Raw genomic sequence first — 23815 nt, 5'->3', positions numbered from 1 at the left:
AGAAAATGAAATGGTGAACAATATCCTGGAAACCCAGTTTGGCATCCGTTTGACTAAAACTATTCAAGATGGTGAGTTTACAATCAATTATGGCAATAAAGAGCAGCATAGTTTTACATTTAAGAAGCTACAACCAGATTATTTGATATTTGCTTGAAAAATTACTCAGTCCTTTGACGAATCAGATTTTCAACTAATTTTAGCTCCAACTTGCTAAATCAAAAACAAAACAAAAAATATCTGCAACAGAAAAAATACACCCTTTTGGAAACCCCCCTCCCAAAAAAAACCCCCATTATTATTATAAGTGTCAGAACCTTTTGTTTTTATTTTTTTAAGTAAACTGTAATGTGGTCCGGTGATGTTATCCGTTAAATAAAAGCAGTGACGTCTAATGAGTGACACCGAGCTGTACCACCACCCACAAAAGCGGACGCCCAGTCCAGATCCTTTACAGCACAATATTTATTCAACAATATACAGATTTAAATTCTCTCTACATTTCAGACTTATCTTCAGTTTTTTGTAATTTTTTTTTTAATATATTTATCTTGCTTTCACCTTTGTACATTTTTATTTACAAGATTTAAAATAAGTCTTTCTCTCCATTTATACAACATCATTAGTACAGTGTTATCACATCATCCAGCAGCTTCCTTCGAAGCATCAAGATTAGATTCATCATCGCTGATCTGTTTTATATTTCATACACCAACCGACGTCTTTGAGCCACAGAGCAGCAAACTGACAGAGGGGCTCGACATGCACCGGGTGTGGCTTCCTCTCTGTGAGGGCAGTCGGATGACGAATGGATGGTCCTCTTATTCCCCTACATGAGAGAGGTCCTTTGCTCTGTAGCAGCACAGCACGGTGTAGAAAACAGAATCACTGAATGGGGACACTGTTGAGGGCTTGCACCTTTAAAAATCAGCTTAAATGCAAGCGCCCCCCCTCCCACCCTACGAGGATCAATGAAAGCCTGCACACCAACAAAACTTAAAAAAAAAAAAAGAAAAGAAAGAAAAAAACAAGGGGAACAAATGTTGCATAGAATCAATTCTGACGTCAAGAACAGAAATTTTGGTGCTGCCATCTTTAAAAATGTGGCTTTTTAATAAACTCCTGAGACCTTCCAGACCCCGTAATGTTGTTGGTTTTTTTTTGTCTTTTTTGGTTTTGAAAAGGAAAAATAATAAATAGCTGTACCCTTAGACTTTAACAAAAATAGCATTGTGTTGGATGTGACATCCCATAGAAGAACTACTTTAAAGAGACTAAAACCCTGCATTGAGTGTATACACATTTGCACATCTATATATGTCATTTTGATAGCTATCTCGAAGGAGGTGGATGGATTAAAGTGCATTATACTGTATGAAAACAAAGCCCACAGTTATCATATGCAGGACAGGAAGTGAACTTTCGTCAGCAGCAACAGTGACCGACCAAGCACAAATTTGATGGGACAAAAAGTATTTTATTTTGAAATGCAAGTGGACTCTGAGGATTTATAAACTCATTATTCTGCCAAAATGGATGGCGGAATAAAAATCTCCCAGTCAAATCGTTCTGCCGCTGACTGGCTGAAGTTCATTTCCCACCCTGATCACATGCAAATAACACCACACACTGAGGGATATTCGTTACTCTAAGTCAACATACAGGACCAACATGGCTGCTGGTTACCTCGGGCAGGGGCACTCATATTAATGACATGAACACGTCACCAGTTTTAAAACAGCAAAAAAAGGTGCCACTTGACTCACAGCAAAATACAGCGAATGGGACCCCGGCTCGCGAAGAGCCACACGGCAAAGGGATGACAGCAGACAGACCGGGTTAGAGCGTGAACTGTAGCTGCATTCCTCTCTTCATCCTCTTCTACAGTCCAGCAGGAGGAGGAGCAGGAGGAGCGTGTGAGGCCAAAGAGCCGACAAGCGAGGCTTTTTGGCCTGAAATGTTTAAGGCTAAAGCACACACACAGGACTCACTCAGGACCAGCAGCAGCAGCTGTGAGGGTTTCAAGCACAGCAGGAGCACGAGTGTGTGGGAGTTTCACTGCACACCGAACTGACTTTTATATACATCAACCATTCATCCTCGTTTTAAACAAGCACGTGAGCAAGACATGGAAAATGCAATACAACAGCTGACACCTACAGTACACAGATGCATTAATATACCACTTTTACACGTGAACAGCAATGCTAAGTAATGATTGTGAAAGCACAGTGCGTTGCACACACCCGTGATGAGTGAAAAGAAATGCATGGCAAAAAAGGTGAAGCTGCATCTAAGGGCACGTCGAGCCACATGTCTTAACATCCCTTTTGTTGTCCCTTAACTTTAAAATAAGACCAGTAAACAGGAAAAAAAATAAAATAGGCATTTTTAAATTAAGACACCCAATAAAGAAAACCTTCCTTAAAGAGAGGATGTGTATTGGCACATCTGGCAAAGACGAGGACAAGACTTGGGTTTGGCTCGCTGGCTGTTTCATGCATTTGAAACAGTAGTGCTTTGCAGGGCACTAAACATGCAGACAAGCACGAAGTGTTCAAATCACTCAAGCCTGGGCGGGGAGTACTACAGAAGGCTACAGCAAGCGCTGTGCACAGATGCAGGCATTTCACAGCAGAGAAGATCCAACTCCATGCACAGGAGAATCAAATTAAAATTGCACTTCAAAAATCATTACATTTAAAAAAAAAGAAAAAAAAAGAAAAAGATAAGCAGGACATTTTAGGGGAATTCAAATAATCAGGTTAATCCCAATGTTTTGATATATGACAGGAAATATGAAAACCTGAAGACAGTTTGTGACATGTTCTTGTTTTGCAGCTAGACTTTGTGCATGATGTGACTGAACGGAAATGCAAGGCCGAGTTATTCAGTCACAACTCCTCGTGAACACACGCAGATTTTACAGTGTCGATACAGTTGCCGTGTGAAACCATTTCGGTCCCCATCGTTTAATCCCCCCGACTGGTCGACGCTCCAGTTTCCAACCTAATGGGGTCTTTAAAATCTGCATCTGATTGGGAGACATGTGTCTGAGTGGCAGGTGAACACACAATGAGGTAGAACAAAATGTTTCATGAGCATCCAATCAGAGCACAAAGACGGGAGACCATCATCGTGGAGACGGCCCATGCGCAGTGACTAGTACGAGCCTCCAGAGGGCAGCAATTCACCGGCTTAGACGTGACGCTACACACAAGCCACAGCCTGAACTCAGACCAACAAACACACCACCAAGTGCTTTCAGATGGAAGGATCCATGAAATGGTTTGAACCATAGTAACAATCCAATATAAAATACAGTCATCGCCTTTTGGCGTCACACAAACCTGCACTGACCGATGCAGCTCTTGATCAACTCTTGGACTTGAAATCAAATTACAACACAAAAATAATTTCCTCTTGTAGCTGCACAGTAAGGACTTCTTTAGATTTGTCCAGTTAAAAGTTCGGGGCAAGACAAACCCTCACCACATTCCAGTTTGGTTTGACAACAATCTTTGAAGTTTGATTTTACAGATCTAATGAGAATATTATCATACTTGTAAAATAAAACTGAATGTCATGGCCTGAAACCTTAAGAACCACTTGAGTCTGACTGTCAAACAAGTGAAGAAAAACAAAAATAACAAACTTTCTTTGGATTATAATTTCAAACAAAACGTATAAAGATTGTATTCATGAAATAATTTCTGCCTAATTAAAATAAAAAAAACAAGGAAGAAAATCAGCAACAACGATTGCACGTGAGCCCGGGAATGAAAGGGAAGGAAGGAGGAGGGAGAGCGACAATTCCCACTCTTCTCCATGTGAGCGACGGTAAGTGTTATTGCTGATTCATTCTGACTGATTCAGTCAGGAACTCAAAATATGTAAAATGTCACATGACCTAAGTTTTCTCTCGTCATATCCTCCCTTTGAGGAGAGCGTCAGTGTGGAATGTTCAGCTTGGTCACACGGGAGGATGCAGTGACACGCTGGACTGTTTTACAGCAGTGGGCAGTCGAGATTTACGACGCTCATCAGAAACTCCTCCCATCAGAGACGACTGCTGCTCACTAAGTTTAATGGTTGTCAAAAGGGTGGAGACAGCTTTTTAGATTTGAAGATGTGGTCCTACTTCCTAAACACACACACGCGCGCACACACACACAGACAGACAGACAGAAGTTGTCGTGGTAGACAGTCGCAGAGAAAAACTGCCGCAGGGTGTTTGTTATGAATCGCTGTGTGTGTGTGTGTGTGTGTGTGTGTGTGTGTGTGTGTGTGTGTGTGTGTGTGTGTGTGTGTCTACCACTTCCTTCTGGACATTAGACCTGTGATATGATCTGCATGTTGAAGCTGGGGGAGCGTGACTGCTTGGTAAGGGGCGCTCCGGGGGACAGGAGGGCCTGGGCCTCCTCTGGCCTGATCAGGTGCTCCTCCTGCAGGCTTATGGTGGAGTGGCGGTGGGAGCCTCCTGGTAAAAGCACTCCTTCCTGGTCGGAGCCTCCTGCTGCCTCTTCTCGCTCATCTTCGCCTCCGTTCAGGTTGAAATTCATGCAGTCAAAGGACTTGCTGGAGGAGGTGCTGCCAGTCCGCACCAGCGTGGGCCCCACGGGGAAGCTCAGGTGCTTCTTTATGGGGCTCAGGTGGATGGCATCCAGGTTGATGCTGGCTGGAGGGGACTGCTGCCTCTGGTGATGCCTCCTCACTGCAGCCTGGTGGTCCGCAGACAAATCTGCCTGTTTTTCTGCTTCCCTCTCACGCTCCCTTTCACGCTCCCTCTCTCGCTCCTTTTCTCGCTCCCTCTCCTTTTCCTTCTCCTTGTCTCGAGACAGCCGGGCCGTAATGGCTTTCTTGATGCTGCTACTGCTGCTGTTCAGGCTGCCGCCCCTCGGCCCCACGCTGCCTGCAGCCTTGGTGCCACTGGGCTGGCTGCTGTTGGACGCCCCAGAGGAGAAACCCTCATCTGGGTCGTTGACGTTGAAGGAATCCTCCCCGCCGCTCATGCCATCAGCGTCTGAACATAAGTGTGAACCAACATGCCCAAAAGAAAGCACAACAGACAAACAGAGAAGTGAGTGAGGTCAAACAAAGGTCGAGCTAATGCCGACCTCATCTGATTGCAATCAAAACTTTTAATCCTACTGCTAAAAGTCAAGTGGAGCGTATTCATGTATTTGTAATAATGGCAATAAGAAAACAACTATTATGTCAATCAAGTTCTACTATTCAGATTCTTGACAACATTTCACTGCTTTGTGTCTTGCAGAAAAGGATCAAGCTCTGGCTGCTATTTCTTATCTACATTGATGTCAACAGGCCTGTGAAAAAACCTACCAATAATAGTGGTAATAACAATTCGAATATTTATAAATTATGTTAAATAAATTAGCAGACCTAATTACTACCCTTCGAGTAGAGCAACACTTGGAGACCATGCTGCCTAATTATCCCACTCATTAATGCACCGAACCGAGGTGCGGTTCAATACAATACACAATGACCTTGAGCTCTGATTCTCTGATGCAATACAGATCGACTAAAATCTGACCAGCTGTTAGTTTAGGAAAAGTGTGCGATCAATAAGCTGCCTGACAAGAGTTGGTTTAGCAGAAGATGTCGTAATCAACACTAATTAAAAATTAACAGTCAATATAGTTTATAGAACCCGCACATTGTTGATATTACATTAAAACATGTTTAATCCATTTATGTCCTCACTCTGAGAGCTGAAAAGGAAAAAGATGATAAATTATGTTAGAAAAAAAAAAAAAAAGCATGTTACTGACATACAGTATGCAAGGTAAAGCCTGTTAAAAGAAGAGACAGATGATCAGCTGTCTCTCTCCGTCATGCATCGTTGGGGACAAGCAGAATCGGACAACGGGGAACCACAGACAGCACCAGAAAAAGAAATGGAGAAACCGAGAAGAGAAGGTCCGGACTGACATGCACATAACATGAGGAGGAGACACATGCTCTCCTGCCACATCCCTCGTTTCTCCTGCAGCACTGGCCCAGCGCTCACATGGTTGGCCGGCCGAATCCAGCCAGCCAATCTGTGGGGAGCGCTGAGGCGAGTCCGTACACCTCATCAGATCAATAGCTCTCCAGTTAGAGCTGACAGCCCGCACGGCTAAATGGGCCAGTCTGCAAGCCATCACAGGCACAACCCAGTCCCAAATGAGGAGGCGTACATCCGTAGTCTAAAATTTAACAACAGCTGCAACCAGTGTTTCTGCTTCGTTTAGCCTTTTCACTAGTCTGCTAATGCAATATATTTACACGATTGCTATTGGTTAACAGTTATTTCAGTCCTTTTCCCAAATCAAGCCTGAAATGTGCTTAAAATCTGATTATCCACCACTGTAAACTTTTCTTTACATTTATTTTTGTAATCTGTTATGTCATTTGTGCTGGTTGAGCTGGGGAGCAGGGAGTATTTTAAAAACTCCTCCTTGATGGTGTGTTCGAGGACATTCTGGCAGTTTAGAGTTGACTGCCAAAAACTGTTGCATGCATGAGGCATGTTTTTCAGAAATTAAATTCTCAATAAATAAACAATATAAGCGAGAAGGGTAATGTTTCAAATTTGGAGAGGTAGAAAGTGCTCCTGATGCATTGGAAGGAATGTATTGTCCACAAGTAATGGAAGAGACTCAAAGTCTCAGTGCTTGGCTAATTAAAGATAAATCATATTGAGTTTGAAATGGCAGAAAATTAAAGAAATGTAAAAAAAAAAAAAAAAAAAAGTAATGTGATGGAAAGAAAAAGAAAGGTGCTTGTGTTGTATCATTACTGGTCTTGCTGCTGTGTAGTTTTTCTAACAGAGAGCCTTGTTGGCAACTATCGCAATAAAACACATGGTTAATTATCTGTCGCTATAATAGTTAACCGTAAAGACAGTTTGTCATATCTGTACATATTTTGGCCAGTATTTGTCATTAATTAAATGTAAGTGATCCCTAACAAAAATCTTGGTTTATGTTATGGGTTTCTGTTCAAACTTAATATTGGCTGATATATCATTATTCGATTTTTTTTTTAAACCCCGAAAGTAGGAAATCAGCACCGGCCTTAAAATTCCTACATCTATTAAAAAACATATCTGGCAGATGCTTTAATCTTATCAAAGATCTGAGCAATCTTACAAAACACCATCGGTAGAGAGTTTTTAAAAGTGCCCCCGATTTTTATCTGCAGAACAAAAAATAAATCGTTTAAAAATTCCCGATAGGGTCGTTATCTCAAACAGTTTTAGGTCTGCTCAAGTAGACTTTCACTGTAAAGTGAAATGAAATTAATTACTTCCCAGAGGGAAGGCAAATAATTCCAAAAGAAATGTTATACAATGGGAAATAATTGTAGAGCAAAGCAAATGCAATTTGTAGTTAAAAGGTTTGAAAACAAACAAATCTGTGAAGAACCCTCTTTTAAAAATAATCACAGGTCTCTCTCTTTACTTAATAGCAGATTTCTATCCAAGAAAAGCTTTTAAAGGATTTTTTTTCACTTCAGATGCAGCGAGTTCAGTGACAGATCACTGGAAGACGACGTGATGGCACTCAGACAAACACTGACCTGAGCCAGGAAATGAGCTGTTCTTCAGTCTGACTGATGTTTCAAGATTTCAAACACGAATGGAAGTGAACACACATTTAATGAGACAAAATGGGCCGTACAGTCCTGCCAGTGTTCCAATTATTAGACTTTGAAAATATTTGGTCTATTCATCTGGTCTTGTCATTTGAAATGTTAATAATGTTCCAGCGGTTTCATGTTTTAGCAGAAATTACTGAAGCTTGCCGTAGCGTGTGCATGCAGGGCTCGTTCCCACTCACTGAGCTGAGGTAAGAAATGTAACGTGGCAGAACAGAAACATTAGCACGGAGTAAAGCTGCTGGACTAAAAAAAACAAAATGGAAGGCCTCTTCCTGCTGAAAGGCAGCAGCAGCAGCAGATGGGTGCTGTGGCCTTAGAGACACCGTGAGGGGCAGCGTGGAAACAAGATGTCTGGTACTTTGTGCCAGTTTTGTAAAAATGGTGTATGTTCCCTGTTAAACGCCACACACGCACAAAAAAAAAAAAAAAAAAACCGACGAAAAACTATTATCAGACACGGAGAGTTGAAAAAGCCCAGAGTAGGTCGCGCTGCAGGCTTGGCGTTAACATGCTCAGTGAGTGACAAGGGCAGCAGTCTAAAGTTGAAGGCATGATGAGGAAAAAAGAGAGAGTATGGTATGATGACAGGCCCATGCAAAATGGCTGCTAGCCAAACTTCCTTCAAACCCAGAATAGGCGACTCGTCCACTCTTAAATGAGACGGAAAAAATAGCAAATGTCTGGTAGCAGAGGGGTTGTTGGCTGAGGGTCTTATGGACTGGAGGAGTTAGTATACTCTGGGGAAGTGAAGAGGCCACCACAATGGGAAGGGCAGCGTTAACCGCCTCAAGCTGAGGAGGGGTAGTAGGAGGAGGGTTGGGAGGATACAGATCGAAGGGGCACCTCCTCCTGAGACCCCCTCTGCTCTGAGTGTCCGCCCCTGTCCCCTACCCTCAAGTGTGATGGGGGGAATGATGCTGCTGCTGCTGTGGTGGCTGTGAGGCCGCCCTCCTCTTTCCTCTTTAGCTGCAACGTCCCAGGGAGTGTGGTGGTGGTGGTGGTGGTGGTGCTGGGCGAGGCTAGGAGGATTGACGATGATGCTCAAGTCTGCATCGGTTGAGTAGTCAAAACAATCTGTGAGTCAACAACACAGACGAGGAAATGTGTTTCTTTAGTAGCAGCAAGCTTCAATCAATTCGGGCCTCATCATGGGCACAGCAGGCCTAACAAGTCGTCTGGAAATTCACGTGCAGGCTACAAAATATAGAAAAAAATAGGAATGCAGTGGCATTTTAAAACTGGACTACCCCATCAGTCACCCATCTACTGGGTAAGATGGAGTCAGTAGAATCGACAGGCACCATTTTGTTGAGTTTCTCTGAAACCGTAAACCTTCATTTTAAACTGGTGAAACGAAGCACTTAACAGACGGACAAAGAAAGAGCAATAAAGAGCAGTGAGTGGCAGAAGCACTTCAACACAGAGACTATATGACCACAGTTACGTACAATAACTGACATGAAACACCATTTAGATGATGCTAATGGTGTAACTGATGTACACAGAAAAAACAGGCTTCCTTCTCACTGCCGAGGACAAACACCAGAAAAGTTATTTTCTCACCAAGTAGTTTCTTCTTGTGGCCTTTCGTAGATTGAAAAAGAAAGTAAGGTTACACCTAAAATCATAACTGGATCTTTACTTGCATGACTTTCCTGTCCAACCTACTCTCGGGTGCTAAATTAATAATGAGGCTAATAAAAAAAAACTATTGTAATCTTCTCTGCTGTCACATTTATTGAGATCTCCCCTGCACTGAGGGCCTCCTTCACTTTGCCGTGTGCTGGAGTCGAGAATGCAGCTTGTCCTTGTGCTCCCCTGATGCTTCAGCCTTACCCTCTCTCTTCCAGCGGTGGCGTCGTATGGAGGCGGTGGTGATGGCCGAGATGGATATACGACTGATGGTGGGGGTCACTTCCACCTGGAGCACTTTGCGCCCCTGCGGCTCATTGGGAGCGCTTTCTGGCAGCGAGTTTTTCATAGCGTTCCCCAGCTGAAGTTGACACATACACAGACGCAGATCAATAAACCATTAAATGACAAAGGCTGAGAGGGTATTACAAGATTTAAAGCCTAATTAAGATTCAAATTTGGAGACATGAGGCGGATCAAAAGTATTATTTTACTACAGATTCGATCTGACTTTCAGTTACAGAGAGGTTAAAGTGTACTGCATGTGTTTAACTCCCACAATGCTGTTGGTCTTACCAGGAGAGGCTGGGAGTAAAGCTCCAGCTGGGCTCTGTACACGACGTCCTCCAGAGCTTCTCGCCCCATCTCCCACTCTCCATTGTATCTGCGCATCACAACACAAAACACAAATGAGGCACACAACAACGTCATGTTGCGAGCTTCTTCGAGTAAACAGGAGTGTCTCGCATGCTGCCTTGATGTCTGAGTCACATCCCCTGTACTATTATTAGATATTTAGTAATGCCTGCGGATACAGCGAGGGGGGGAGGGGGGATAACTTGGCCACATATCCACTGAGCTATTATACTCTCCGTTCCACTCTGAAATGACTAGAAAATAGAGTGACATTTTTTCTTCTGCGAAGAACAAAAATATCACTGTATAAAACGCATTAAAAAAAAATTGTTTGGTTTTACAATTACTTAAGAGGACATTTTTGCTAATTCATGTAAAGTTACAATTCTCTGGGAATGGATCATCACCAAATCCGAACTGAAAATCAGTAAGGGTTACCAGTTTGTACATTACTGTGCTGCTGGGTGTTAACGGGGAAATGAATACTGATAAAAGAAGGCAGACATGTTAAACACAAGGTAAGAAAGTTGGGAGTGATATAATGCCAAAAGAATACCACAATCGTTACACACGGGTCATAACCTTAGTACTGGTAAACTAATAACAGATAACCATGTTAAAATCTATAAATATTGGAACTCCCTGACCAATAGATGGCTGCGGTAAAAGATCTGTTGAGTCGGACTGGCTGTTGACCTGATAAAACCTTTTTTGACACCAATTTTGTAAAAAAAAAAAATTAAAAAAAATTATACATTACTGTGCAAATCTCGTTTTCAAGCTGTTTAGAGGGAGACTGTAACCCAGTTTGTTTTCTGTAGCTTGAATTTACCAGCGCTGCCTAGATGCCTTGCATAAAGGCTATCAGTAACCATTTAAAGAGGTTTCCTAAAAAGGTCTCCGATGCTCCGATCAGTAGATGCTTCAGTTTACCGACGATTTACACTTTCTAGCTGTCTGCACATGCAGACACCTCTCCGCACTCAGCAACTGTGGCGCACACAATTCAAAAAAGTGTGTACATTTTTTTTTAAAAGAGTGAAATAAAGGTTTTAAATGCAAGATTGAAACCGAGTGATTTTACCGACCTGGGTGGGACACCTAAGTAGAGCCTATGTATAGTAAACAGTGCTGTACTGACTCGACACACGCTGACAATTTTTTACTCCTTGGGCATCAAAATTTGCAACTGAATGACAAGGTATGTTTTGATACTCCATAGTGTAAGCTGTTCAGACGGTACCTTAAACGTATCAGAATTTAGTACCCAGCCCAAATGCTGACATTTTTTGTTGTTGTTTTTTAAAGGCTAAAAAAGGAAAGTCATCAAACAGCATGCTAGTTTTTTGGCATAAAGATGACTGGGAGTTATCATTAGCTTTGCAGAATATGATGATAATACCTCATCATCATATTTAAATCAGGAGAAATGAGAGAAACAGCCTAAATAAATAAATAAAATCCCAAATTAATTATTTTTTTTAAATAGACTGCTGAACCCTTTGATCGGGTCCTGCAAATGCAACCATCACAGAGGCCAGGACAAATGCTTGGGGTTCCCTTTAGACTCAAGATCAAAAGAGTGAGATGAATGAGAAGGTAAAAACGGACTCTTTGATGTTGTGAATACTGAAAATTGCTCCAAAATATACTTCAAACATAAACGGGATAAAAAAAATTGGCACGTGCCTATCCATTTGTGATGTTCTGATATCCCTGCACATCTCTCTCTCTCCCTCTCTCTTCATGTGGCATTACAGCGCTGCAGCATTAGCGGACATATTAACCCAAATCCCAGAGCGTCCTCGGCGTGTGCCAAGGTCCCTCTGCATGTGTGGAGCTCTGGATTCATGTTTATCTGCCCTTCACGTGGGCCTGCCAGGTCCAGGGGTGAATGAGCCGAGGTTGGCACTGATGTGACCTGTGGCAGGGATTACTATAAAGGCCACTACTCGCTCTCTCTTTCACACAAAAACAGAAGAATGTGATTTGATTTTCCAGCAGCATTGACTGCTCGGGATCTCCTTATTGTTGCCGAGTACCCTTACGGGGGAGGGGGGAGGAGCAATGAGGAAGAATCGACACTCGTTCTCTCCCTCCCTCCGAGCTACACCTGCCTTAACAGTGGTGACTCTAGTCACTATCGTATCAGGGGATCCATCTTTGAGGACTTGCTGTCATCGAGGAGCTATAATCAGCTTTGCTACGGATGTCCTCATAGGGGATGAAATCACCTACTCCCACAATGCACTGCTGATGTAATCAGCCTGTACAGTGGGGAGCTTCTGTCCTTGGTGGAGTGCTAGTATATGCTGATTTTCTGTAGTGGATCACAGCAAACTGGAATCGAGACTGTCCTCATTAGTGATATCCCACAGTGGCAAACAGCAGAAACATTGTGTTGCGTAGCTCACAAAGAAACTCGGTGTATGAAAGTGTGAGCAAAAGAAAAACAAATACGAGTTCCTCATAATTACCTGATATCTAGAACTCAGTGTCACAGTCTGTCTCCGTGGGTGCTTGCACTGATTCCATTCAATATTTGTGATGTAAAACAGCAGGAATGAAAGCTACCAAAAGAAATTACACCCAACTAATCATCACCTGAATCTGGAGCAGCCTGCGGCTTCATGCAGCCTTATAGCGAGTTTCGTTAGTTCACCCAAACTGCTTTGCTGTTGGTTTGGCTGCAGCAGACAGCTGTTTGTAGCTAAAAAAAAAAAAAAAGAAGCTCTAAAAACCCCTACACACCGCTAGCTCAGCATCAAACAGGTGCAGTTAGAGACGAGCTAGTGAACACGGCGGTATGTGTGTGCATGTCTCAGGAGTTGGTAGAGACCAAACAAAGAGCTAAAAGACAGTAAATGTTGGACCAGGCGGTCAGAAACACAACTTCATATGAATGAGCTTACATGGCGTGATAGACGGCAGTCAGCATCTGCACCATGAACTCGGGGTCCAGCAGTACGCGGTTGCAAGGCTCCCTCCAGAGCTTCTGCTGTTGCCGGGGAAAACCACATACACACAACCTGAGGAGGGAGGTGGTGGAGGAGAGAAAAAGAAGACGGTTTCAGAGATGAAATAATGTTATATCTAACTGCTGCAGGAAGCGCAGATCTGATGAGTTCAGATGGGAAGAACAACTAAAGGGAACGTCAGTCAGTTAATGAGTAAACTAAACAAAGACATCAAACAGAGAGCGAGCGGGGACTAGTTTGAACTACTTTACGTTTGTGGAGGTCAGGAAACATTTGACGATGTAATGGCTACACTCAAAGAGTGAGCATTGTTCTTGCGCTCTGAAATCCCTGCCAGGCAGTTTTCCGGCTGTCTGTTGCAGTAGAAGGCAACGACTCATATCCTGAACCGCCTGTGCCCTGCGGTCAAACAATCACCGGGCACTGGCTCCACTACAGAGCCTCATATTGTGAATTCCACATTGATCCTTTCTCCAGGGCGTCTCGGTGTTTCCATGACAGACAGACTGAGACAGGTGCCCAGCAGTTAGGTTTTCATTTGGCCAATCCCGTGAGCTAAACGACTGATCTCTAATGAAAACGTATTTATCAAATCCTCCTGCAAATAAAACAGTCGATACCGAGGTCAGCGTATGGCTAGAGGGTAGAGGAGGGGATGTCATCCTGATTTGAGGAGACTAAGCAATATAAAATGCAGAGGAGGTGAGGACGGTTACTAACTGGGTGTACACGTGATAAACCTGTGGGGGGTAAAAAACTCAAACACATGCAGCCCACATGTTTTTCTCACCGTGAGCTCATTCTGCAGACCGACTGGTAGGAAGAAAGCGGCATGTAGACCACAGCAGAGTTGTAGCAGAGCATGAGGAAACACAACACTTCAAACCTGCAAACACAGAAGTCAGAAACGAGCACATTAATATGCACACGTATTACAGTCTAATTCACTTAGTTAAGAAAGAAAAGTTGAAAAAGTGAAGAAAATATCATAGCGTCTTTGAACGCCGTCAGCCAGTGTACTGTTTGTAGATGCACGGCCTAATATACTGCAGTAATCACCGTCAACACACACCATGGCAGTGATGCAGAATTAGGACAAAGCAGAATCTGAAGACTTCAGTCAACTTCAACTGACAGCTGGTAATACACTTGTTACTAAGGTTTCACAATGTATTCTATCCATTTTATATTTGGCAATAATTTATCAAAAATATATCTATCTAGGGCGCTCTGGCGACATAAAGCTAGATCGTTGCTCTTCCAGGCTGCAGGAACATGCGAGGTTGTGGCCTAACCAACTCGTTTCATGTGCCGGTCTACACAACACGTACTGTGGGTTAGTAAAGGCATTTAGGAGGTATGTGTGTCAGCTCCTCTGTGAGCCTCTGCAACCGAGAGTTACCCACAGCTCCACTTTCTCTTTAGGCCACAAGGACTTTATACTATGACTGGTTGCTGATCATATTATTTAAATTTTCCATGTTGTGAGTGTTCTTTTTTTGGTCTCAAATGGCAACCTATCGTGATGTTAACCATTCATTTGTGGACGGCTGTTTTCAATCTTTCAGTCTGGCATTTTTTCATTTGCCATCTCTGTTTTTTTTAAGCCAGAAGTGACCTTATTTGGACGAGCTGAGGAGGAGCCATGTGTGAATCTGACCGAGAACCAGATGACATTATGACCTCCCTCCTATGTGGGCAACCTGACCCCAGGTATGTCAATCAAACCAGGCACGCCCCCAAACATTGCTCTCTTTTAGGGCTAATAACTAATGGAATGGCTATATAGAAATGTTTTCAGAGGGACCATCAGAGCACTGATCAGAAAGAGGAAATGACACCATAATCACTTCTTGGAAAAAATCAACTGACTTTGTATTTCCTTAGCGAAATTGACACCTTTTGAATGGCAGTCTAATGGAGCCAGACGTTTTTTGGAGCCAGCCCCTCACGGCTATTAATGGTACACGCAGTTTAAGGCATTTCTGCATTGGCTTCACGTTTCAGAACTGGAGTATACGCGCATTTTTATATACAGTCTATGGGTGGTACTGAAATGAGATCAGAACTATCTATTTAAAGTTGTTAGCTTTTAGCTTTTTGTACAAATATTAGTATTTTGTATATTTTGTTTTTGCATGTGTATTTTGGAGTATGTGTATGTGTGTTGATGAAGAACCACAAGACGAAGGACCTTGAGTGCAAAGGCCCTAACTTGATGTCTCGTGGGATGTAAATTGCCAGTCTGTATATCATCAGTCGGAGTGAGCTGACACCTCTCAGGATCTTTGGGCTTCCTTCTCGTCAACACGATGTCAGGCCCGGCCACACAAACGGGACTCCAGTTAAGCCGAGGCCTGGCCTTGGTGAAATCCATTCAGTATATTTATGATGTGGTTTATGTTCATCGTAGCCAGGGGGCCACCACGCAGGATGACCAATGTTATCTGTGCTGCTCTTACAATTATCAGCTCTGATGTGTCTGTCTCTGCGTATAAGTCACTGCTAACAAACAAAGTGCAACTCTGCTCATTTCAGTGAAGGAGAAGGCCATTTTCTGGAATTGCTATGCCAACATTATCATTCATTCACAGCAGTTGAATAACTGTGGGAGCCAAGAAAGCTTTCAAGCCAATTGAGTCTGGCCAAAGGAGGCTGAACGACACTCATGGGTCATGATCTGATCATCTTAAAAAGTCTTATGGGGAAAGATTTGATGTACGAGAACAGAAAGTATTTTATCATCAAATAATAAATAAATAAATGAATAAATAAATATGAGCGAATGATGACGCAATCCACAGGAACAAAGTTAGATACGTTCTGGTGATAGGTGTTTACTTAAGCTGAACAACCTGCCACATACCAAACTGTCTATAAACTGCTGCAATTTAATCTCTTTTACGATGTTTGCACCGAGTCTCAAATTACTCACTGCCCGTTAACAGCTGTTTGAGTCAGAGCCGTACCTGTTCTGTGCAGTGAAAGTCTCTCTCTGAGGGTGGAGGCCACTGTACACCACTCTGATCAGGTCATGTTGACAGAGAGCTCCCTCTGTCAGTGCCATGGACCCCAGGCTGGAAGGCTGCACACATAACCGAAAAGAAAAACATGGTTAATCAAAGGCTTTTACAACACGCTGGTAAACTGGCAGTGAGAATAGTAAGATAGCAGCAGGTGCAAACTAGATCAACTGTCAAACCTGGACCTTTGCTGTGCTCAGATGGGGAACTGCACTCATTATTGTTCACATTTTATTACAGCGGACTCTTATTGCTGCTGGACCTCACCAGGCCTCACCCTTGACTGGATCACTGTAGCTGACTTCTTCCTACTGGGCTGATCTATTGGTTTCCAAGTTTGGAAATAGATTATAGTCTGTACATTGCTGACTGCACAACTTTTCAACCGAAATCCATTTGTTAAAATTTTCCCCGTGCCTTCTACAAATTCCTTTGTGCAACACTAAGGTCATGATTTCTGCAGAAGTCTCTTCCAACTACTGAATCCATGCTTCTCTTTGAGTCTCCCCACTTCCTTAAAAGGTTTCGGGACATTGAAACAGAGAGGTCAGTGTTTCCTCGAAGTGTTTTAGACCGGTGATCCTTTCACACAGCATTGGGAAAAATGTGTTGCAGTGTTATTTCATACATAAAGAGTTAGATAGTCAGAGTGAGGCACTGCTGTAGGCAATTATCTGGTAACTAATCATGAGAGAAGACCATCTCTGCTAAGTCATTATTCCAGGTAAAAAACCCAAAACACCTGACCCAGCATTTCTGCGTCATCTGACCTTCATTCATGTCTTGAGTACTTGACCCTTTGTTTGGCATCATTTCTCCTATTTTTCTCCTACTGTAATCCCTCCCGCCTTCTGGTTCTGTAGCTCTTTTTTTAATTTCCTTATGTCATTATTGGCAACAAATATGAACTGCAGACTTGACTGTAGGTGTACTGACTGCACTCTGTTGCATTGATGCAAAGACTGAAATAGAAATTCTGGTTTAAATACACAGAGAAATCTTAAATCTTTTATTTTTTTCATGAGTAAAATGCAAAGAGGAGGTGGTGCAGGTAACGATGAATCTCAAATGATGTTAAAGTGAGAATATATCACAAAGCCGCTTTGGTCTGAAGGTGTGCAGAGCAAAAGTCACCCCTAAATTGAATTGATATTCTGTCCTAAGTATCTTGTGTGACTGAGGAGGAAGGAGAGCAAGAAGAGGCGGGCGGATTAATTAAAAAAGAGAGAGAGAGAGAAACTGAAGTGTATGCTAATGCTGGACGCCTGGGGATGAGTCCGCGTGATGTGCAGACGCACTACAGCGAGGAAGCCTGTTTTGATTCGTACACACACACGTGTATACACACACACACACACACACACACACACACACACAATCCTCCTTCTTCCTCCATGCTGTCTTCATTCTCTCAGCAAGGCAGAAAGAGCCTCTCAAGCTTGTAATTACAGCGATAAATTGCCTTCAGCACACGTCATGCACTGTACTCTCATCAACCCACATGCACACGGACAGGACATCATACTGTATGAAAATATTAACTCCATACTTTGGGTTAAAAAAAGACCCAAAACATCTTGGCCATCAAGACACTGTGCTTCTTTCAGCCCCCAGTAAATGGTCTGCTGTCCTATTAAAACACCCAGTTAATGAATCTAAGGTCAAAACAACAGTCAATAATGTGGTCAGGTCAGAAGTTGGGCGGGCCGAACACATTGCACTACCATAAATGGACTAATACAAATAGACGACTAAGCCCTGGAGGTGATGAAAATAGATCTCTCGTAGTGTTGGGACACTCAGTGGGTGCCATCTTCCCAATAGCCACTTAAATGAGTCTCCCTGCTGCTCCAACAGCCGCACACAAGGAGACACAGCAAAAGAAGATTAAGTGACAGTGGGAGGGGTGAAAGTAAACAGCAGAATATAGGGGAGGAAAGGTGTGTTGCAACATGGCCAGACGGGAACAATCGCGAGCCTTACCTCATGATATATCGATGGTTTGGACAGAGATGGTATCGTGAAGGAGAGGAGCTTGCTGTTGCCATCTTTGTCCACAATCTCCTGCAAAGCCAAAGAGAGGAAGGAAGAGGCAGAAAAGCTGTGTCATTGAGTGAATGTAGCATTGTACTTAATACCAGCTTGGTACTGTGAAAATGTCTGATTTGAATGAAGACGTCTTCCTGAACCAAGTTGATCTCTTTTCTGAGGACTGGTTGCAAACATACGGTGATCGTCTCCTGTCCCTCTCGCTGTTGATCTGGTGTACAACTACTCTGCTGGTACATAATATTGCCAGAGCCCTCGCCACTCAATTCCAATTTCACAAAGATGAATGCGTCCCTGAAAACGATGCCATTTCTAATGTGACGCCCGGTTATCTCCACCAGTCACGACCATCGCAGCTGAAACGATGAAACATGTTCACGGAGACATAGAGCTGCACATTTTTTTTAATCATCAGAACACACTGGTTGTTCTGACTTTGCTCTGCAAAATAATTATCAGAAGCTCTCGAGGATTAAAGTGGTGTGTAGGAGTAATCAAAACATTGTGTAAGCATGGCCGACATTGTTTACTGATTGAGAAACAGTGAAATCATTTTCCCTGGGTGTGCAACATTTTTGTTTTATCGCTGCAAATTATTTTCCACATGGGCTGATTAAAGTGTTTGGCGTTTTATTTCCCGGCCATGTTGGCCCTCATCATTTTATCAACCCAGGCATCAATAATCTACATTTTTGAAATGTGGTACCAAACAGGCTTTACTGTAGCCTTTTCCACTGCTCCCTGGTGCTACTGTTGGTTCAGGCCTCGGCTGCCCTTCGCTGGCTAACAGTATATCTCTGAATATCTGAAAGGCCTGCTGAGAGCAAAGCTGTTTATCAGGGCTCAATCGTCAATGGCAAGAGGTCTGTGAGCACATAGAGTATGGGTGTGTGTGTGTGTGTGTGTGTGTGAGTTGAGTGGTATAGACACAGGAATAAATTATGCATAGATATACCCTTAGCTGTGCTGGCTGACACAGAGCTCTTTCTATTGATATCTCCAGCTCTCAGTCCATTTCCCAAAGGGTGTTTCCTGGTGATGCAATCTATCTCAGGTCTATCCATTAACCGGGGTTTTCCCTGCGGGTTGTCTTCAAAGACAACAAACATCCAACCTACCCAATGTTCCACCTATGTATATTACATCTAAAAGATAACCAGATTTACTTCCAAATTTTGGCCTTTTCAAAAATGAAGATACATTCTAAGTTACCGTCATGGTTGGAAAAACACATCATCAGATGTTTCTCAGAAAACAACTGCCTTCCCCTAAAAATACATCAACTGATTCTAAAACTGTGAAAGGGAGACACCTAATGAACAGCAGAGGTGGGACAGAGCTGAGAATTGGGGACAAGATGTGTCTTTCTTTGTCGACTGACAGCGATCAATATAAAAGTCCTGGTTAGCCGATTGCAAGTTATGTTGTCTGAAGGGTTCAGTTCCACATCAGGAAACGGGACACTGTGGTCGTCCCTGCTGCTCCAGTTATATAGTAAGTACAATGTTGTGATTCTCCGTCAGGGTCGGTTACAGATCACCGGGGTTTTCCCTGCGGGTTTTCTCACAGTCCACATCATAATTGACACCCAGCGGCACCCACAACCCACGTAAAGGACATTTATCCAGAAGGATATAGGAGCGGCAGTACACATTTTCTTATATTTTTAATAATCCTAAACCAAGATCCTAAAAATGAGATAGCATAAATCCACAGAACAACTTACTGCAAAGTATCTGGAAAAAATGTGCACGTGTATTGGATGGAAATTATGGTCACACCAAATATTGATTTGAGTTTTTCCCCCATTTCCTGCACTTTGCACTAAGTTAATTGACAAATAAAACCTACTGATTGTATTCTTGTTGAAAGCATCCTCACTTTACTTATGCACAACAATGTATCTCACAGCTCACACGTTACAAAACTCACAGGATCAAACCTGTAATAATTCCTAATGCCTTTGCCTATGTCACCACCGCCATCACCAAACTCAGAGAAGCGACACCCACCAGGTTATAGATGCCCAAGAGGAGGGCCTCGATGCAGCCGTTGCTCTGACGATCCCTGCTGGCAGTGATGCGCAGATATACCCACACCAGCTCAGGCAGGAACTGCAGGGTGAAGCGTCGCAGGCGGTCCTCAGAGCTCCGGTACAGCTCGAACAGCTGGTGGCACACCGGCTCCAGCAGCTGGAGTGGAAGTGGAAATAAGTAAATGCCAGTTAGCACAATGTAACGTTAGCAGAGGTCGGACACCTTCCTGGAATTCAGACCGTGATTATTAGGCCCTTCTTAGCTTAGTTTATAGCATATATTAGCTTATAAACAAAACTAAATATACCATTTAAATGGGAAGAGTTCTGTACTTTAGGTGTTGAATTTACTTATTATATGACTCTAATGGCCCTACGATTGAGTCATACCAATAAAAACTGTCATCTATGTCATTAACAAACTGGTAACAATCCACCATAAGATGACCATCTGACTAATTCTTCATCCAGCAGGCTTTCTTAAAATATGTACAAGTCTGATAATGATAAGAATGTCTTCCCCGTTCGTGATCTGCCCTATTTTAAATCAATGAAATAAATATGAATATATGTGTGTGATGATATAAAGAACAAAAATGTGTAGGATGAAGGAACAGCACATCTTCTAAAATATCAATCTGATAAAATCCTATTTCCTCTCATAACCCTCAGGTTTGATTAGATAACAGAATTAAGATACATTGAAACAGGGAAAACAGACAAATTAATGCACGTAATCCTGAAAGTAACTGATGGACATACGGAGGGAAAGTTCTGTTGTCAGTCAATAGTGGGAGGTGCGCTGGAGCGGAGGGGATAATTCACTACAATGAAAGGCCGGGCAGATGTAGTCTCAGGGGAGCCGGCTGAGCCCATGTGTTTATACAGTGGAGGGGTCAGTGAAGTGAATGCCCACACAGCACTACTGTGGAAGAGAGCCTGTGTGTGTGCTGTACTGTGGCCGACTGGGAAAAACGCGGCAACTCATTAATGAACTTGGCACGGCATTTGCCCTCCATGTCATCAGAAAAAATAAACACGCAACAGTCGAGCTCAGTTTGCGATCTCTCCCTCTCTCCATTACACACAGACACACACTCCTGGATCACTTGTCTCATCATTAATGGGATTGTGCAGCTCGACTGACATCACTAATGGAATTTAGATCCCTGGTTGCTTGACACCCAAATTCGACCATGAAATAGAGGGTAAAAGAGGAGGAGGGGGGTGGGGGGGGGAACTGAAGTCAAATTAAAAGCCCTGTCTCACCGAGTGCCTCAGGCCTTCGCCTCAAATTGAGCCATTAGGTCCTTTAAAAGAAAAATACTGGTTGAACTGTACTGGTGTCGGAAACATCTGTGCGTTCAAACAGAGTATGTGTGCAGGGAACACCGTGTACTGTCCCACAGGTGATGTCGCTGGCACCGCCACGGTGGCAGATCATCATACTCTGAACGGCATCAGAGCAGGCCTGTGTTTCAGTTTGCATGTGTAGAGCACCTTGCAGACACAGCTGTGTGTCAGGTTCTTGCCCAGTGCCAACTGAGACCACATCATGCGAGTCATGGGCAGCAACATATTTCCTTGAGCTAAAAACATCCAAACCCGGGACTCCGTGTGTGTCCATCACCTCGTTGTTGGGGTCCTGGATGACTCGGTACAGTGCTGGCACCAGGGGCTTCTTCAGATGAAGGCTGCCGGCGTATCTGGAGATGTGGGTTTCTGGTAAGGACTGGAGCAAGGAGAAACAAAGGATTATTGAGCGGAGCGGCTTCTGCACAAGACGCATGACAAATTAAGTTTACGTGTAATTTTCCCCAGCTTTCTGCGTTTCATTGCAGACGTTACGTCTCTATTCAAGTGTCCTGGAAAGCAATGACAGCAAGCACCATTCCAGGACCCTGAAATTAAATCTGGGCACACTTTTCCTACGGTGACATATAAAAATGCTTTAATTAAAAAGGTAGAGTCTGTTTTTTAAAGTGGCAAAGTCCCTGACTGGGAAAGTGCAGCTTAAAAGAAACTAGATGACCAACTAGACCCATGAAAAGATAACTTTTTGATAAAAATAACTCTGACACGCTCAGAACGTCCTGGGGGGAAATTCTTCCAGTGGTCAAGACTGTGTGTTGTGTGCAGATGACAGAAGGCAGGGAGTCTCTCAGCATGGCAGCGTGGTCATTTTGAGGACAGAACACAATGTACCCGGTCTGCACTGCTCATACCATGAGTCATACCATGTACTCTCATATTCCCTCCTTTCTGTATTTCAGAATTTTGTGCTCTCCGCTTGGACCCTAATCTGCCTTCCCTTTGCTCTTTCATGTTTTACAAGCACGTATCACTCTTATAGCTGATTTACAGACACTCTGTGTCTGGACTTCACTTGTTTTAACTGATCTGCTTCACAGACCTTAAACGTGACATTAACAAGATAAACTAGTTAGGCACCTAAAAATGAAGTCAAAATCATTTTAAATCGACAATAAAATATTACATTTGTGTCAGTGTACAAGTAATATTTGCATTTATCGAGACGCACAAGTTAATTTTATGCTCAAAGGGTGCGAGCTAGTCAGTGGAAACAGACCCAGCGTGTAAAGCTGATGGAGCGGAGAATAAAAGCTGGTCATACATGTGGCGGATATTAAAGGTCCACATCAGTCACAGTCCTGCACCTCCTTTTGTTTGAATACATCTTTAAGACTCAACACATTGAAGTGCATAGCTGAAGTCAACGTGTAGCTCACAGGCAGGTTTAAAGATTGTCCATTTTAATTACACCTGGTAGTCACCTTAAATAAATGCCTTTGATTAGGGAACAGATATGTTTTGTTTACTTAATTGCTAACTGCTGCATCTAGTAAGATTCAACCATTATTCATTTAACATGACAGTGTTACACATGACAGACAAAGCTCAGGCCACTCACTGCACTACATTCTTTATACAGTATTATGAACATTTATAATTATAGTAACTAGGTATTGTATTTATCTAGCACTTTTCAAAAGTACCATTACAAAGTACTCTAAGCATGGACAAAATGAAATAACTGGAAAACGGACAAGTACAAACTCTGTTTTTCAAATAAAATTACAAATAGCACTATTAAAAGTCAAGATAAGATAATGGATGAAAGTAAAATGCATAAAAGAATCAATAAAAATGGGTAACAAATAAAATAAATAAAAGGAAAATCCTCACCCTATATAATCATATCTTGATCAAAGGAGTATGTCAAGAGACTGCTCATGCTAATATTAGCTTGTTGCTGCTGAAAGTGCAACCGAGCTTAAATCTATATTGGAATTGACAAATTGCGTTGTGTAATGCAAACAGGGGTTGCTTCACCTTCACACACTAGAGCCTGGTAAATAAAACCAGCAGCGGCTGAAAAACTACCGTGAGCAGTTTACTACAGATGGGTTACAGTTACAGGTGCGTGAACGTGACTATATTGACCGTTTTGAGTCGATGTCAGCAGCTATTAGCATTTGAGAGTTCATTTATATGAAAGTGAGTGAAGCTATATGGCAACAAGAATTGCCAAGTTCTTGCAGATGTAGTTTTCTGTATATAAACTAAGGGATTACAGCAATCTGAAAAATATATTGTGTGTGCTTTTAATTGCTCTAACATGGCCACAGCTCTCTGCATTCACTACACTTAAGGACTGAAATGTTAAAGCGGGGACATGCACCACTTGTACGCTCGCCACTCAGCTTCATCACAGCTGTTACACCCACAGCGTGTGGTGGTTTCTCTGGGAAAGAAAGGAAAAAAAAAACTAA

At 42.8% G+C, this 23815-nt stretch overlaps 1 protein-coding gene across 2 annotated transcripts in view; it reads right to left on the bottom strand.

Moving 5' to 3' along the window:
• Window positions 1-447: 447 nt before the first annotated feature.
• Window positions 448-23815, bottom strand: part of LOC138620928 (hyccin 2-like) — a 47679-nt gene continuing 24311 nt past the window's right edge. Inside the window, exons 4-13 of one of the 2 annotated variants that reach the window (XM_069698595.1) lie at window positions 21652-21753; window positions 19999-20178; window positions 17921-18001; window positions 15884-15999; window positions 13705-13800; window positions 12849-12965; window positions 9877-9964; window positions 9505-9661; window positions 8560-8742; window positions 448-5023 (exon numbers count right to left, since the gene is read on the bottom strand). In XM_069698595.1, coding sequence (XP_069554696.1) covers window positions 4332-5023; window positions 8560-8742; window positions 9505-9661; window positions 9877-9964; window positions 12849-12965; window positions 13705-13800; window positions 15884-15999; window positions 17921-18001; window positions 19999-20178; window positions 21652-21753 — 1812 coding nt within the window. In that variant the 3' untranslated portion in view covers window positions 448-4331. The remainder of the gene's footprint in view (window positions 5024-8559; window positions 8743-9504; window positions 9662-9876; window positions 9965-12848; window positions 12966-13704; window positions 13801-15883; window positions 16000-17920; window positions 18002-19998; window positions 20179-21651; window positions 21754-23815) is intronic. The other variant, XM_069698596.1, reaches the window with a different exon arrangement.

Source organism: Brachyistius frenatus, unplaced genomic scaffold (assembly GCF_029030835.1).
Source record: "Brachyistius frenatus isolate BFR_SWC_R1_liver_20210118 unplaced genomic scaffold, ASM2903083v1 Contig_27, whole genome shotgun sequence".
Lineage (NCBI taxonomy): Eukaryota > Metazoa > Chordata > Actinopteri > Embiotocidae > Brachyistius > Brachyistius frenatus.
Note: the sequence above shows the minus strand (reverse complement) of the source record. Positions and strands in the feature narration are given on the sequence as shown.